General features: G+C 41.6%; 1 protein-coding gene across 3 annotated transcripts in view; it reads right to left on the bottom strand.

Moving 5' to 3' along the window:
• The window catches only part of BIN1 (bridging integrator 1), a 139,074-nt gene that overhangs the window by 23,658 nt on the left and 101,994 nt on the right, over positions 1 to 13,422 (bottom strand). For all 3 annotated transcript variants that reach the window (XM_066632130.1, XM_066632112.1, XM_066632121.1), the window contains exons 9-10: positions 11,522 to 11,604; positions 3,613 to 3,763 (exon numbers count right to left, since the gene is read on the bottom strand). In XM_066632130.1, coding sequence (XP_066488227.1) covers positions 3,613 to 3,763; positions 11,522 to 11,604 — 234 coding nt within the window. The remainder of the gene's footprint in view (positions 1 to 3,612; positions 3,764 to 11,521; positions 11,605 to 13,422) is intronic.

Below are 13,422 nucleotides of genomic sequence, written 5' to 3'. Positions count from 1 at the left end.
AACTTGCGTCTCAACTGTCAACCTCCTCAGATGCTTTTGCATTTGTTTAGAGATTTACAGTGCAATTCTGAAGGTGCACTGTGCCGGGGCAGGTCCCCTGCACCATCACCCTAGTGTGGCGAACGTGCTGTAAAGCATGTTCGTGCCGACTCGGGAGTCAGCTGGGCCAGAGCAAAGGCCCAGACCAACTCAAAGCCCTGGACGTGGTGAGTTTGTGCTGGCCCAGGCCGGCTGGCACAGAAGGTGGGAGAGGGTGGCAGGAGGGTGGAACAGAGGTGGGGAGGGGGTGTTTTGATTAGGGGAAGGCGGAATGGGAGGCGGATTGGGACCAGATTGGGGGTGGGATCAGCTGCGGCAGCACAGGTGGCACGGGCTAAGCAGCCTTACACTGGCTACTCAGATTCGAGTAGCCCCATAAAGGTGGCTGGGGCTTGACACGGAGTAAGGAAGGAAGTATCTCCTTACCCTGAGGTGACCTACAGCCATCTCCTAACCTGCCCTGGATTCAGAGTAGGCCACTGTGGCCTGCCTGTTCAAGCACATATTAGGATCAGGCTGTTAAGCAAATAAACAATTTTAGTGTCAGTCAATGCTCTTTTCACTGTAAAGCCACTCTAGAACTCTAGGGAGGAAGCCAAGAACACACCTTAGGCATTTTCGCATGTAGGTGATCCACACATTGTTGTCACTACAGGCAGATTATGCAGTATTCATACAGTATAGCTGCCAACTGAGTTCTAATATGGCAGGAAAGCACCTTGAATATTCTGGGAAAGGAAAAGGGAAGGAACCTTTTCCTATGTTCTCCTAACTCAGAGCATGTCATATATTTACTCCCCTGACCTCTGCCTGGTGTTGCTACACTTTTGTTTATAATGTTGCAATTAGAAAATTGATTAAGCCATTTAAGCCCAGGCAACAGGGACCAAATGTGTACACCTGTGGGCCAGGCAGAAAAGGGTTAAGGTGGCAATCCTAAACATACTTACATTGGAGTAAGTCCTATTGAACTCACTGGGGCTTACAACTGAGTAGATATACATAGGCTTGTGTTGTCAGTGTTAGACTGTATTCTTTCATTAAGTATATTTTCTTCTTATGTAGAAAATAAAACTCTCAGGATGAAATTAATCTGGCTTCCTTTTTACAAGGTTTTTTTTTCTTTTACATTTGGTGTTACTTTATAAATTAATGATGAATTCTTCCTACAAATGAGCAGAGGACTGAGCTATAACATTTATTCACATGGAAACACCATAACTCCTTGCTGTTCACATCCAGCTTAAATGGGCTGTCATTTAGTCATTTAATGCCTCCAGAACCAGAGGCAGATGAGACTGCAGAATGTTTTCAGGACAGACAAAAAAATAAACCCATCTCCCATTTCGTAATAATATACCAAAGTATACACCTAGGTGCAGAACAGGAAGTTGTCTGCCTTGTTCAAATTGTTTATCCTGCTTTTCAGGGAGGAGAGAAAGGGGCAAGTCAGAGCAACCAATCACTGCAGCAAGCAGGGCTTAGCTGAACTCCAGTCTGTCAATATTGCTAAATCTTTTCAAACAAGCCCACACTGAAGTCTTCCAGGTTTTGTTCCTTCTTGAACACACCCAGTTTAGTAAGTTACCTGCTCGTATGAACCAGTGAACTCTGCCAGAGAGTGTACATTAAAAAGTAGTCCTAAACAGTCCTAGGCTTCCTGCCTTTGTCATTGTCTCTTTATATTCTATACAACACTATTAGGAGAAGATTTAGTTGTCTTCCCTTGTGCTGCTTTAAGTATCTAGTGTTTTGAATCTGACTGTGTATTGCAAGTCTAAAGAAACCTGTGTGACCAAGATTTGTTGCAGTGGCTTGATTAAATTTGCATTGAAAGAGAATCACCAGCAGGTAGCAGTGTTTGCCACGTATTCTGTATTTGCCATGCCCTGTACAGTCCTTCCAGATATGATAGCAGGATGTGGCTTAGATATGATTACATTATTATCCCTTCTATTATTTAAAAGGCTGGAGTCAAGTGGAAAAAGAGCTGAAGGTAGTTTCATCTAGACATCCTTATTCACCTCCCTATAACTTTTGTTCATGGATATAACATGGATTTTCAGTGATTCAAAAACCTGCTTGAACCAAGATAATAATGTAGAGAAGAAATTTACACGATAAGCCATGATGCTGCCGGACAGCAACTTTTGTTTGCTTAAAAACAATCATTTGTCTTAAACTAAAAAGAGTCAGGTGCACCAGCTCACAAGCAAGAGAAAAAGCCCTTGCAAAGCTACAGAGGCACAAGTAACCTCTCTCCACTAGAGAGAAAGAACACATAGCAAAATCAAGCTAACAATTCTCCCTCACTCAGAAGTTTCTTATACATAAAGACCAACTTCCCAGCACAGAAGGGAATGTCAGTTTCTAGCCTTCACTGAACATACAAGAGTCACATGGCTAGCACTACATAATTATCAGACCTCTCTGATACCTCTCTGGAGGGGCTGAAAGCATAAGAATAAATGGCAAAATCTCATGAACAGTGAAGCCCAATAAAGAGATCATTTGGTGCTTTAAATACTAGAACAAACCTACCTTTGCCTGGCCAGCATGAATACGGAAATAACAAAAAAAACAACAAAAAACCATTCACACCAGACATCTGAGAAAAGGTAACAGGCCAGCAGAAATAAAATAATTTTTTCCTGGAATGCACCCATGACCCAGTTGACACACCTCTAATTTTCCTGCAGTAACTATCATGAAAGAGTAGGTGCTACTGTCTCTGCAGTTTGACATTCCCAAAACCTTTGGCTGCTAGATTGACATACAGAGTTTGCACAGCCATACAGAGGACTCACCTTGTTTTCGGGTTAGACACTCACATGATTATAGACAAGTAATTGTCATTCACAGCTCTGCTCTGCATGATTGCTATAGCTTTGTGGTTGGCTGTAGTTGTGATCACATAGTTGACCATCCCCCAAAAAACAGTTTTATGCTGCTTATTAAGTTCAGGGCTGCAGCTCACATACCATATTCAAACAGCAACAAGTTCAAATGCCATCAGGATGAAAACACTCAAAACTTTTGTATTTTTTTCATTCTTACCTTATACCTAGTGTAATGCATTTATCTGTTTCTTGTCCACCCAGAACTCACAAGGTTACATTTTTTAAACACCATTAGCCTTTACACCTTTCTTCCTTATTCTGCAAAGTGCCTGAAAAGGGCTTTCTGCATTAATGCCCTGGTCACTAGCCTGGATCATTTAGAGGTTGTGCATAACAAGACCAGTCTTCTTACCTTAGCCACATCCCTTTCTTGCTTTTGTAAACAATCATGAGCCAGACGCATTACCTCGTAAGACCTAATTAATTTCCCAGGATACATACATACAACTGATTAAGAGGAATAATTGTTGTCTGTTTCTAGATGAAGAAGAAATTAAATTAAGCAAGAACGGAGAGAGGTTGGATGCTACAGGTGTCCAGAGTCAGTGAAGAACAAGAGCAGAGAGAACATCATTTATCTGCATACATTAGTAATCAGAGAACCCCTATCAGGAAAGGTGGTTTTCTGGCATATCCCTAAGGAAGACAGAGTCACAGCAGCAACCCTCACTACCTGAGATGGAGACTTAGGGATGCCTCCCCCAGGTGCTTCCAAAGTGGGTGGCTCTGGCTCATGGTTGATGACCTTGATCTCTGGGCTGGTGATTGGAGTCCCATCAGGTGGAGATGAGGGGGTTTTGTTTGCTTTTGCAGGGGTACTGTCACTGCAGAGAAAGGAAAGGGAAAAATAGATTCAGAATTAGAACTTCAATGAGTCCATTCATTCATTCATTCCTGGAGACAGAAATGTAGACATGCTGCTGAAATGCTGTTTCCTCCTGTGTTGCCTGAGATATTTTATGGTGCTACAGTGTGTGTATATGCATGTGCACTTGCCCCCCAAAAGGGACAAACATAGCATAAACCATCATAAATATCCAAATTCCAAAACCACAAGGCATACAGACAAGGTGTCCTTTTTGCAGGAATCAAAGTGTGCAGATGACTACCTGGTCACAATTATATCACGATATCTTAAATACAGGGAATTGAAATATGGTAGGAGTTTGACAATAGGCAATTTGCCTTTGAGTCAGTACTGCAAGAAGTTAAGCAATGCCTCCAAGCAGAGATCCAAACTTTAGACCTCCTGATTTGGGGTCTTTAATCCTCTCACACTGCACAAGAAATAACCAAAATCTCCAAATCTCAAAAGTGGTGAGCTAGCCACAATGTTTACAGGCACATACCAAGTGATGGGGTGACAGATTCAAAGCACACAGAATAGTGGACTCAAGAATGTAGCTGTTCTCAAGAACCATGTTGTTCTTGGGAAGCAATCACCAGAGTGTACTTCCCACACACTGGTTTGTGATTTCACGATTTGCACATTTTCAGAAGCCTTCTCACATCAGCATCAGAAGAAGATACAGCAGCAAAGTTCCAGTCTACGACTGCAAAAATAAGCACTTGGGGTCCAAACCTAACCTGGGCCAGCACCAGCACTGGGTACCATAAATGTGCCATAAAGCCCAGCACCAGCAGACAGAGGACATGACAACATCGAGGGGCGAGTGCAACCGCTGGGTGATGGTGCAGCCTCTGAGCGAGAGGCAGGAAGCAGGAACCAGGGCGGGAAGGGGAGGGACTGGCAGAGGTCTGCTCTGCCGGATCCTGAATTACGAGTTGGACTGAAAGGCTCAACATGGAGTCTCTCAAGTCTGCACCAGCAAAACAGCCAGCACAGACTTGTGAAGCCCCAGTGCAGGGCTTGGGACTTTCCCCCCAAGGAGACTTCCAGCTGCTTCCCAGCAACTGTGGAATACAGTGGTAGCCGCTTTTGCACTGCCACTCCAGTGGGCAACGGGAAGTTCAGGATTGGGCTGCCCAAGGGCACCTATTGGCTGGTGCTAATTGCATGAAAGGTGAAGATGCCAAGTTGGGCCACCAACAAAACCCAACCAAGATTATCCACTCCTGACTTTTATTTTGCCCAACAGGGACCTCATTCAATAAACTGGTCCTTGGCTTTTAAGATTCTAGAAGCAATCCAAGGCTAAACACAAGCCGCCAAGGGAAGGGAGCAATCAAACGCTCTCAGAAACTCAAGAATATCAGCCATCATGCGTATTTTATTCAGCAAGCTAGTTAGTATATCTACACATAGTAAAAACACACATGTAATAAAACACAAGCAGTGAATCTCCCTTTGAGGGGTACATTATTTGCTCACAAATGAAGCTTTGCTCAGACTGGAAAACAAAGTATGAAGCTTAGAAAGACACATACACAATCCTTTGAATGCTTACTCAGAAAGAATTTTTTCTTATTACAATGGAATTTACTTCCAGATACATGGATATAAGATTGCATGTGAATAGTGTAAAGGAAGGAAAGATGCGGGGAAGATATTTAAGAATTTATTAAGGTATTTACTTCCCCATCAGCTTTCATTAACAAAAAAAAGGAAATCTAAAGATAATCTTCTAGAGGACACTGTTTTCTCCTTGCTCTTACTTCCCTTCACGCATCACCATCCCAGAATTTTCTGGCACAGAAATGAAAATTAAATCATAAGGCAAAAATATGGCAGCCAGTTTTGTCTTCCTAATTTCTCAACCTGGCTCAATGTCTCAGAAAGACATGGTGGCAGGAGGTTTTCATCAACCTTTTACAGAATAAAAAGTGCAAAGTGTCCAGCAAAATGTCTGGCTACATAAATAGTTTTCACAGAGAGAGAGAGAGAGAGAGAGAGAGAGAGAGAGAGAGAGAGAGAGATGCAATTGTACACTGAACAAACTTTAGTGGTCTCCTTAGAGCGCAATCCTAACCACCTTTCCAGCACTGGCATAGCTGTGCCGGGGGGCATGTGCTGCATCCTGCACTTGGGGTGCACTCACGGAGGCTTCCTCAAAGTAAGGGAATGTTTGTTCCCTTACCTTGGAGTTGCATTGCCCTTACGTCGGTGCTGGAAAGTGGGTTAGGATTGCACCCTTAGTCACTCTCACCAGCTGCCAATGACTACCAGCATTCTTCAGTACAACGTGGTTGTCCATTGCTGCATCAAACAAGCTATTGCAGAGGCCTTAGGACTACTAGAGAAAATCAACAAGGAATTATATTCCCAAGAGCTTGCATAACAGAGTAGTTAAGGACATGAACTAGGAAGAGCCCAGTTCAAACCTCAAAATATATTGCTACTGGCTCTCGATGAGACCAGCATAGATGCAAGTATTACAGAAAAAGCAAGAATTCTCTCTCACCCCCCCCCCTTATCTGGGAGAGCCCTAAATCATGACTCCTTATGGCAAATAACTGCTACTTTAAGCATCTATCTCTTGAACGTACACAAATGAAGAAAGGGATCCCCCATTCATAGTTTGGGAAGCATAAAGAGTTTGCATTTTGAGATCTACCAATACCAGTAAAAACTAGTACCACTTTTGCAACTTGACAAAAGTAATTAAAATAAGAAAAAAAGATTTTGGGATTATTCACGCACAGATAGAAACCCAAACAATCCAAAGGCAGAGCAGAATGAATCATGCAAAAAACACTGTTCCCGTCACCAAGCTAGCAATGTGCTATGGTGTTAGCATACATCTTGGCTTTGGGATTCTGCATTCAGTTCAGAACATACAGATACAGTGAACGCATCTTGCTGTACTGATACCTGCTCAGCTTTTTCCTCAGCCTGGAGAACAGTTTAGTTTTCTTTCTGTTGAGGACGGCACATGTAAGTGATCTCCATTGCAACATGGCTCAACCAATGAGAAAGAAAAGAAGATTTCGTGCACGAGCTATCACAGTTCCCATGAAGAGATTCATCCAAAGAGGACCTATAGGACCATCTCCCAATGTCAAAATAAGTTTGGTCTTGATTCCAGAAAATGCACATTGGGTATTTCCAGTAAAGAAACATCCACTAAGTCCAGTATAAATGCTCAGAGGATGGGCAGTGGAAAGAGGAAGAGGGGAAAAAAAAAAATCCTTGTTTTCATTTGCATGCTACTTTTCACTATTCATTCCTCCAGTTCCCTCCAAGTTATATCAGGAAGCGTAACGGAGAAAGACACAGATGGTAATGGAAGATGGTTGAATGCTAAGAAGCCACGTAGCCCTCCGAGGCCTAAGTAGCCTAGGGGCACCAGTTTCCTAGCACAATACAGTAAGGAGGGTGAACTTTACAAAGAATAAACTTTCACTGCTGAAATCTGCTAATTGGGTAAGAGGCACTTTTTCAAGTGGGTGTCCTCTTTTTAGCAGGGGGAGAGTAACTGGCCCTCCTCACCCCAGCATTGTCTTCTAGTGGCTGTCTGCTGGTGTTCTTTTGTATCTTTTTAGATTGTGAGCCCCTTTGGGACAGGGAGCCATTAGTTGTTTGTTTGATTTTCTCTGTAAACCGCTTTGTGAACTTTTCGTTGAAAAGCGGTATATAAATACTGTTAATAATAATTAATAATAATTATAAGAGCACCTTGAAGAAAGCCACATTCCTATGGATTCATCCCATAGTATTGATGTAACACTGAAAACCCCACAATTGCATGGGCAGGACAAACTACACAGGTCCTAATCATGAAATCACCTCTGACAGCTGGGCAAGAGTTTTGTGTTAAGGACTCACAGGATTGAGGCCTTTGAATGTTGCATTAATACCATAGGATGAACCACGGAAAAGGAGCTCCTATGTATCTAATGAAATATTTACAGGGGATCTGAATGACCTGTGGATATTGACTTACATGCCAGACAAAGTCAGGAACCTCCTGACTAGGAACCTCCTGAAACATACTTTCTGTTAGGGTGCTCAAGTCTTTCTCACCCCAACATGTAACATCTTTCTTAAGATGAACTTTAACTGCTATACAGTCAAATGACAGACTTGAGAAATTTTCACTTCCTTTTCCTGATGACTACTGAAGCTTCTTTACCCTCATTTTTTATATGCACCTTCATCTTCCTGCACATATAACTGGCACAATATCATCTAGAGGCCTCCATGCCTTTAATCCTGCCCTTTTCATCACCCCACACATTCCCTCTTTTGGCTTCTCACCTATTATTAGGTGTAAACCAATGTCATGCTGGCAGGCTTCACAGCAAGGACAGGACAACCTATTCTTCAGAATAAAGAGTTGCTTCGAGTAGGACAGAGCTCAAGAGAAATCTGTAGTGCTATTACCATTGAGCTACATTTATATTGAATCAAAGCCAAATGAGCAAACCAAGCTTAAATTAAAAGGTCAGGCAAAACTGTTGTCTCCTGGGATGGATCAGTCCCAGATTCCTCTTTGATTGTGGCACAACAGATTTGGCTTCTTGATTATTTAACTCACACTTAGTTTTGCCTCTTGGGTCTCTTCTCCTTGCATTTTATTCTTTAACAGTCACTCTGTATCTTTGATATAGCTTAGCTCAGTGCCAGAATCACAAATAAGCATAGAATAACTGCCAGACCACTAAGCTTGATCATTGTCAGTTTGATCTTTTTCCTTAGGCTTCACATTTGAGAGACAGAGAGAGTGAGAGTGGATGTCAAGCAGCAAAGTTAACACAGATAACGTACCACACTAACCTCCATTTTCTTTCCTACAGCAGTGCAGTCAGGCCACAGTTATCCTTTCCCTAATGCTGTTTTGGCACATACATCTCATTACTGCTCACACAGCATGTGGGACTGGGAGCAGCTGGGAGTCCAAGTTCCCAAATTGCTTCATCACTCATGCATTTGGGAGAGAGCCAGAGGCAATCTCATCCAAAGAGTGAGGCCTACCTTCCCCTTAACAGTGAGAGCTTAGGAGGGAGGACGTATACATCTACACCACCACCCTTCATATAAGATTCTTCCCTCTTCTTGCTCCTAGATTGTGTTGTCTTAGACTGGCATGTCAACAAAAATCACTAAGAGACGGTGAGGAAAAGAGAGCGTTTTATAATGGAGTGTCCAGCAGCAAGGAAAGCATAGAACAGGTTAAGTAAAGGACTCTCCTGGCCTGATATAGCTAAACAAAATTGGGAAACCATTTTCTCTGGCAAGGAACCCAAAGGAACCATTAAAAATACCTAAAGGCTGTCAGTATTTTTGGGTGCAATTCCAAAAAGTGTTTGGAAAATCCATTGCTCAAAGCTGGGGGAAAAAAGGAGAAAATTATTGTGATTTGTGGTCTACAGCCAGAATGCTAAATTTACTAGTGTTAATAGGTCTACCCAAGGAAACAAATTAAAAAGGAAAACACAGTGTGATGTTAAAGGTCTGGTTTATTTCATTTTAATGGAACTGAAAAAGTTGACTAATTATGAAAGGGAAAGGATGTCTTATGTTAAATGGATAAAGTTGTGGCCGTGGAGAAGCAAATCTGATGTTCCTATAACCTGAAAAAAATAAATGTAAATAAGTTACTCATATAATTTAATTTTGTTTTTTTATTAGACTGATAATTTGATTCTATATTAGACTTGGTTCAGACAATATTGTATTGCTTGGATCAGCCGCACACAATTAAAGACATGCGTGCCATGTAAGTGTATGTGTCCTGACCTTTGTCCTCATGGTCAATGCTCCAGTCTATTTGTAACAAGGAGCAGTGGTTTGTCCAAATTGCCCCTCTAGCAGAGTCAGTCTTCCGTATTCACAGGAGTTCAGTTTTGTTCCCCCAGTATTTGTGGATACTGGGGTCTGCTTTTAAAAGTTTTTTAATGACAAAATAAATGAGAAAATAGCCTTCTCTACTCTAGCGCTGCAAAACTATGCAGTACGACCAGTTCGTGCAACCCCCCCTCTCGACCCTGGCTCACCCCATACGACCCAGAAGTGGCTTTCAGAGCACCATAAAGTGCCCTGCAGCCTGCAAATAGCATGGTTTTGCAGTGCTAGGGTAGAAACTGCTATTTTCTGACTTATTTTAACTTTTTAAAACACTTTAAAAAGCAGACCCCAACATCCATGACATCCACAGATAAGTTAAATCCGTGGATGACAGACTCACGGTTAAGCTATCTGTAGATGGGTAGTTCAGGGGAACCATTCCTCTCCCAGCTGTAGTTCTTGAATGCAAAGAGGAACAGGATGTGTATGTATATCTTTAATCATATGGGGTCAGTCTAGGCATCCCAAACTGCCCTGTACTAGAGGCAGGTAAAAGAGGACTACTTCATATTATTTATTCTAACTAAAAACTATAGTTTGCAATTTTGTGATGGATTTTCATGGTCAAGATGCATGATATTTTGATCTATTATTGACCATAATGTAAGAATCTATAAAATATGCATCCTGTATATCTCTTTCACTGTGGGACAATCATGAACAGAATTGCCTACTGCTGTGGTGTGTTAGGTATGGATGGTGCTCAAGACTAGTTCTGAAAAAAGAGTAGAGGGTGCCAAAAAACATGCAATTGTATGGAACAGCTGCATGGAGACTTGGGTGGAATGGCAAGGGAGGAAGATGTGTGTGTGTGTGTGGAATGTTTAACACAGCAGCTCTCATAAAGATTGTCCTTATATACCTATTCCTGTTTAACTATATTAAGCCCTCATGGCTCAGTTCCTAAATGCATGAGTTAAATCTCATCTATTTACAAGTGTGTTAAATGTATCTGATATGGACCCCAACCCTGAATCATGTGAGTCATAACCAACAGTCAAGAGGCTCAAAGAACCAGCCTTCAGCCCCACAAAAGCGAGAACAAGCTTGTCACCTCTTTTAATAAGGCCTGCTCCAGTGCCTTTAAAACAACCGGGCACGTGCAAATTGATTTTACCTAGGAGTATGTCTGCGTATTTTATATTGTGTAGTGCTTTACTTGCCTTTTGGAAGGCAGGAAGCAAGTATACAGAACATTTAATAAAATTAATAAATGGCAAGAAAAGCTTCTGCTGCTATACCTCTGGGTGGCCACCTGATATTAATGGCATAGTGGCAGGGCCAGAAAAGGAAAAAAGTGAAATGGCATTTGTAACTGAAAATTCCATCCATAAAACATGTTGCCTCCTACCTCAATTCTCTTCCCCCCCATTTGCTTTCTCTCTCCATCCCACTTCTAACCTAATAGTTTCTCTCCATCCCACTTCTTTTTTCTTTAATAGCTTTTTCTCTCCATCCCACTTCTAACCTAATAGTTTATTAAAAAAAAAAAAAACAACCACCAACTTTTTCCAAAATTGATTCATATTTCACCATACCCTGTGCATTTTAAGAAATATATATTGTTTGGGGCATAGGGGAGATGCACCCTTACAGTGAAAGACATGTCTACAATATGTCAAAGGAAGAAAAGCACTGGGTAAGTCCATTTTTGAGTTGGCAAGGTGGAAGCAGAGAAACGGAAGGTGCGGTAATGACCTGTGCAAAACATAAGGCTCTAGTGAAGATAATATGATATACACACTCTCACATAAATGCAAAGTTGTCCCATCTTCCCATAATGCTATAAGATTCTCTCATATTCCTTGAGAAACAGAAATCGGTTATTACTAACCTTGGCTGAGCTTTAATAGGATAGGTGCCAGTTGCATGCTCTTTCTCTAGACTCACAAGGACATCATTCAAGTTTTGGTTCAGCTGAAACACAGTTTGTAAAATGTATATCAGCTCCACAGGAGGGACACTTGAAACGTCAATATACATTGAAAGATACTGAGAAGTCAGTCTCTGTCAGAAACACACCAAAGCATCACAAATCTCAGGATGGGGGCACCCCACTGAAGGAAATGATTTGTATTCATTCAAATTGCCCCTCCTTCATGGACACATAATCTAAAAGCACCAACTGCTATGGACATCATTTGATTTCTAGAAAACAGGTGCCACATGAGTAAAGTCTGTATCACATTTACAAAACAAATTCTGGTCATGCTTCTTCTGTTCCCTGCCTTTCACCCCCCCCCCTTTTGCCCCTACAAATGAAGACTTGTACTGCTGTGGGCCCTTGTGTCAACACAGGGTCTTTGTTCCCCATTGGGATTTAATGCCTTCCTTCTGCTCTCTTTTCCCATCTGCAGCTACAAACCTTGCCTGCAACTGCAGCCTTGGTTGCCATGGAACCACGGTTTGTCACAAAACAAGATTTTAGGCCAAACCTAGCATTTTCACTGCAGGAGAAGGGGATTTCATTGCTGCTACGACAGCAGTTTAGTTGACCTCCTCAACTCCCAACTATAATAAAATGCATATCTACCCTAAGGAAAAAAGATCTTTCACATATATAATTTTTGCCAAGGGAAAAAGAGGGAGAATTAGTAATACAAAAATCCTGTTACAGGATGTAACAGGCTGTCTAAGTTCTTACCTCACAAAATGCAACAGTGTAGGAAAAATGCTAAACAACGTTAATATGTGGTCTGGTAGTAACATGGTTGCCAGAGTGTTGTGGACATGGTTGTCTTTTATTAAAGAGTTGCAATTAATTATGTGAAGGATTTTGAAGAGGCTTCCATACATGGCTTTTGCCAAGACCAAAGTAGGCTCTTTCTGCCCCTTGTAACTCCTATGACAACTGTGCATAGTCCACATTATTCTATTTTTTTCCTTTCTGACAGAAGCATTAATTGCTGCATAACAGACCAATATTCAATAGATTCGTTCTGAAAAGAAAATGCTTCTATTCGCTGAATTTCTGTCTAGTAATTATTCCAGAACAGCAGTGCACCAATCTTATTGTGAGTGGAGACAATAGTTTCTTGCACTACAGGGTTCAGTGAGAGTTGCATCAGATTTGGGGTTTTCCCTTTCCACAAGTTTGCACTGTATCTAGTGGCCATTGTTGAATGCAGAAGACTGACTAACCAAGAGGCTCTGCCACATCAGAAGATCAAGCCTTCAGAATGAGGACATGTTTTGAAGGCATATAGTGCAACAACTCTGCATCTCTGGATAGTGTCAGTGCCTAGTGGATGGAAGACCACCTCAAAACACTATATATGCTGCCTAAAACTTCATGGAGGAAAGGTCTGATATAAAATTAATAACTGCTAGGCTCCATAGTCATATTCTTCCTCACCCTCTGGAGGATCCAAATCATTTACGATCCTTGTACCATCGGATCTACTACCTACTGCATCTTAGTACTACTTTGCACCACTAAAAACAAACCCTTGCAAATCTATGCTATTCAAATAGGTGTGCATAATTTCCTTATTCTGCAGCTAGTATTTTGATCCCTAAATGTGGAATTTCTGCAGAATTCAGAGGAAGACACAAAGAGGTCACTCATTCTACACTCAGGATATAAAGCAGATGATTCTCCTCCGCTGCTGCATCCCACCCCATGCTAATGGAAAGAATTGGGGTAGAGGCAATTTGAAAACCTGCATATTCAGACATTTAGTTTTCTAATACAACTCTGTTACTACCAAAATATATGTAATGTATTCAATACAT

The sequence above is a fragment of the Tiliqua scincoides genome, chromosome 1, assembly GCF_035046505.1.
Source record: "Tiliqua scincoides isolate rTilSci1 chromosome 1, rTilSci1.hap2, whole genome shotgun sequence".
NCBI lineage: Eukaryota > Metazoa > Chordata > Lepidosauria > Squamata > Scincidae > Tiliqua > Tiliqua scincoides.
The sequence above is the reverse complement of the archived record's forward strand: the minus strand, read 5'-3'. Positions and strand labels throughout refer to the sequence as shown.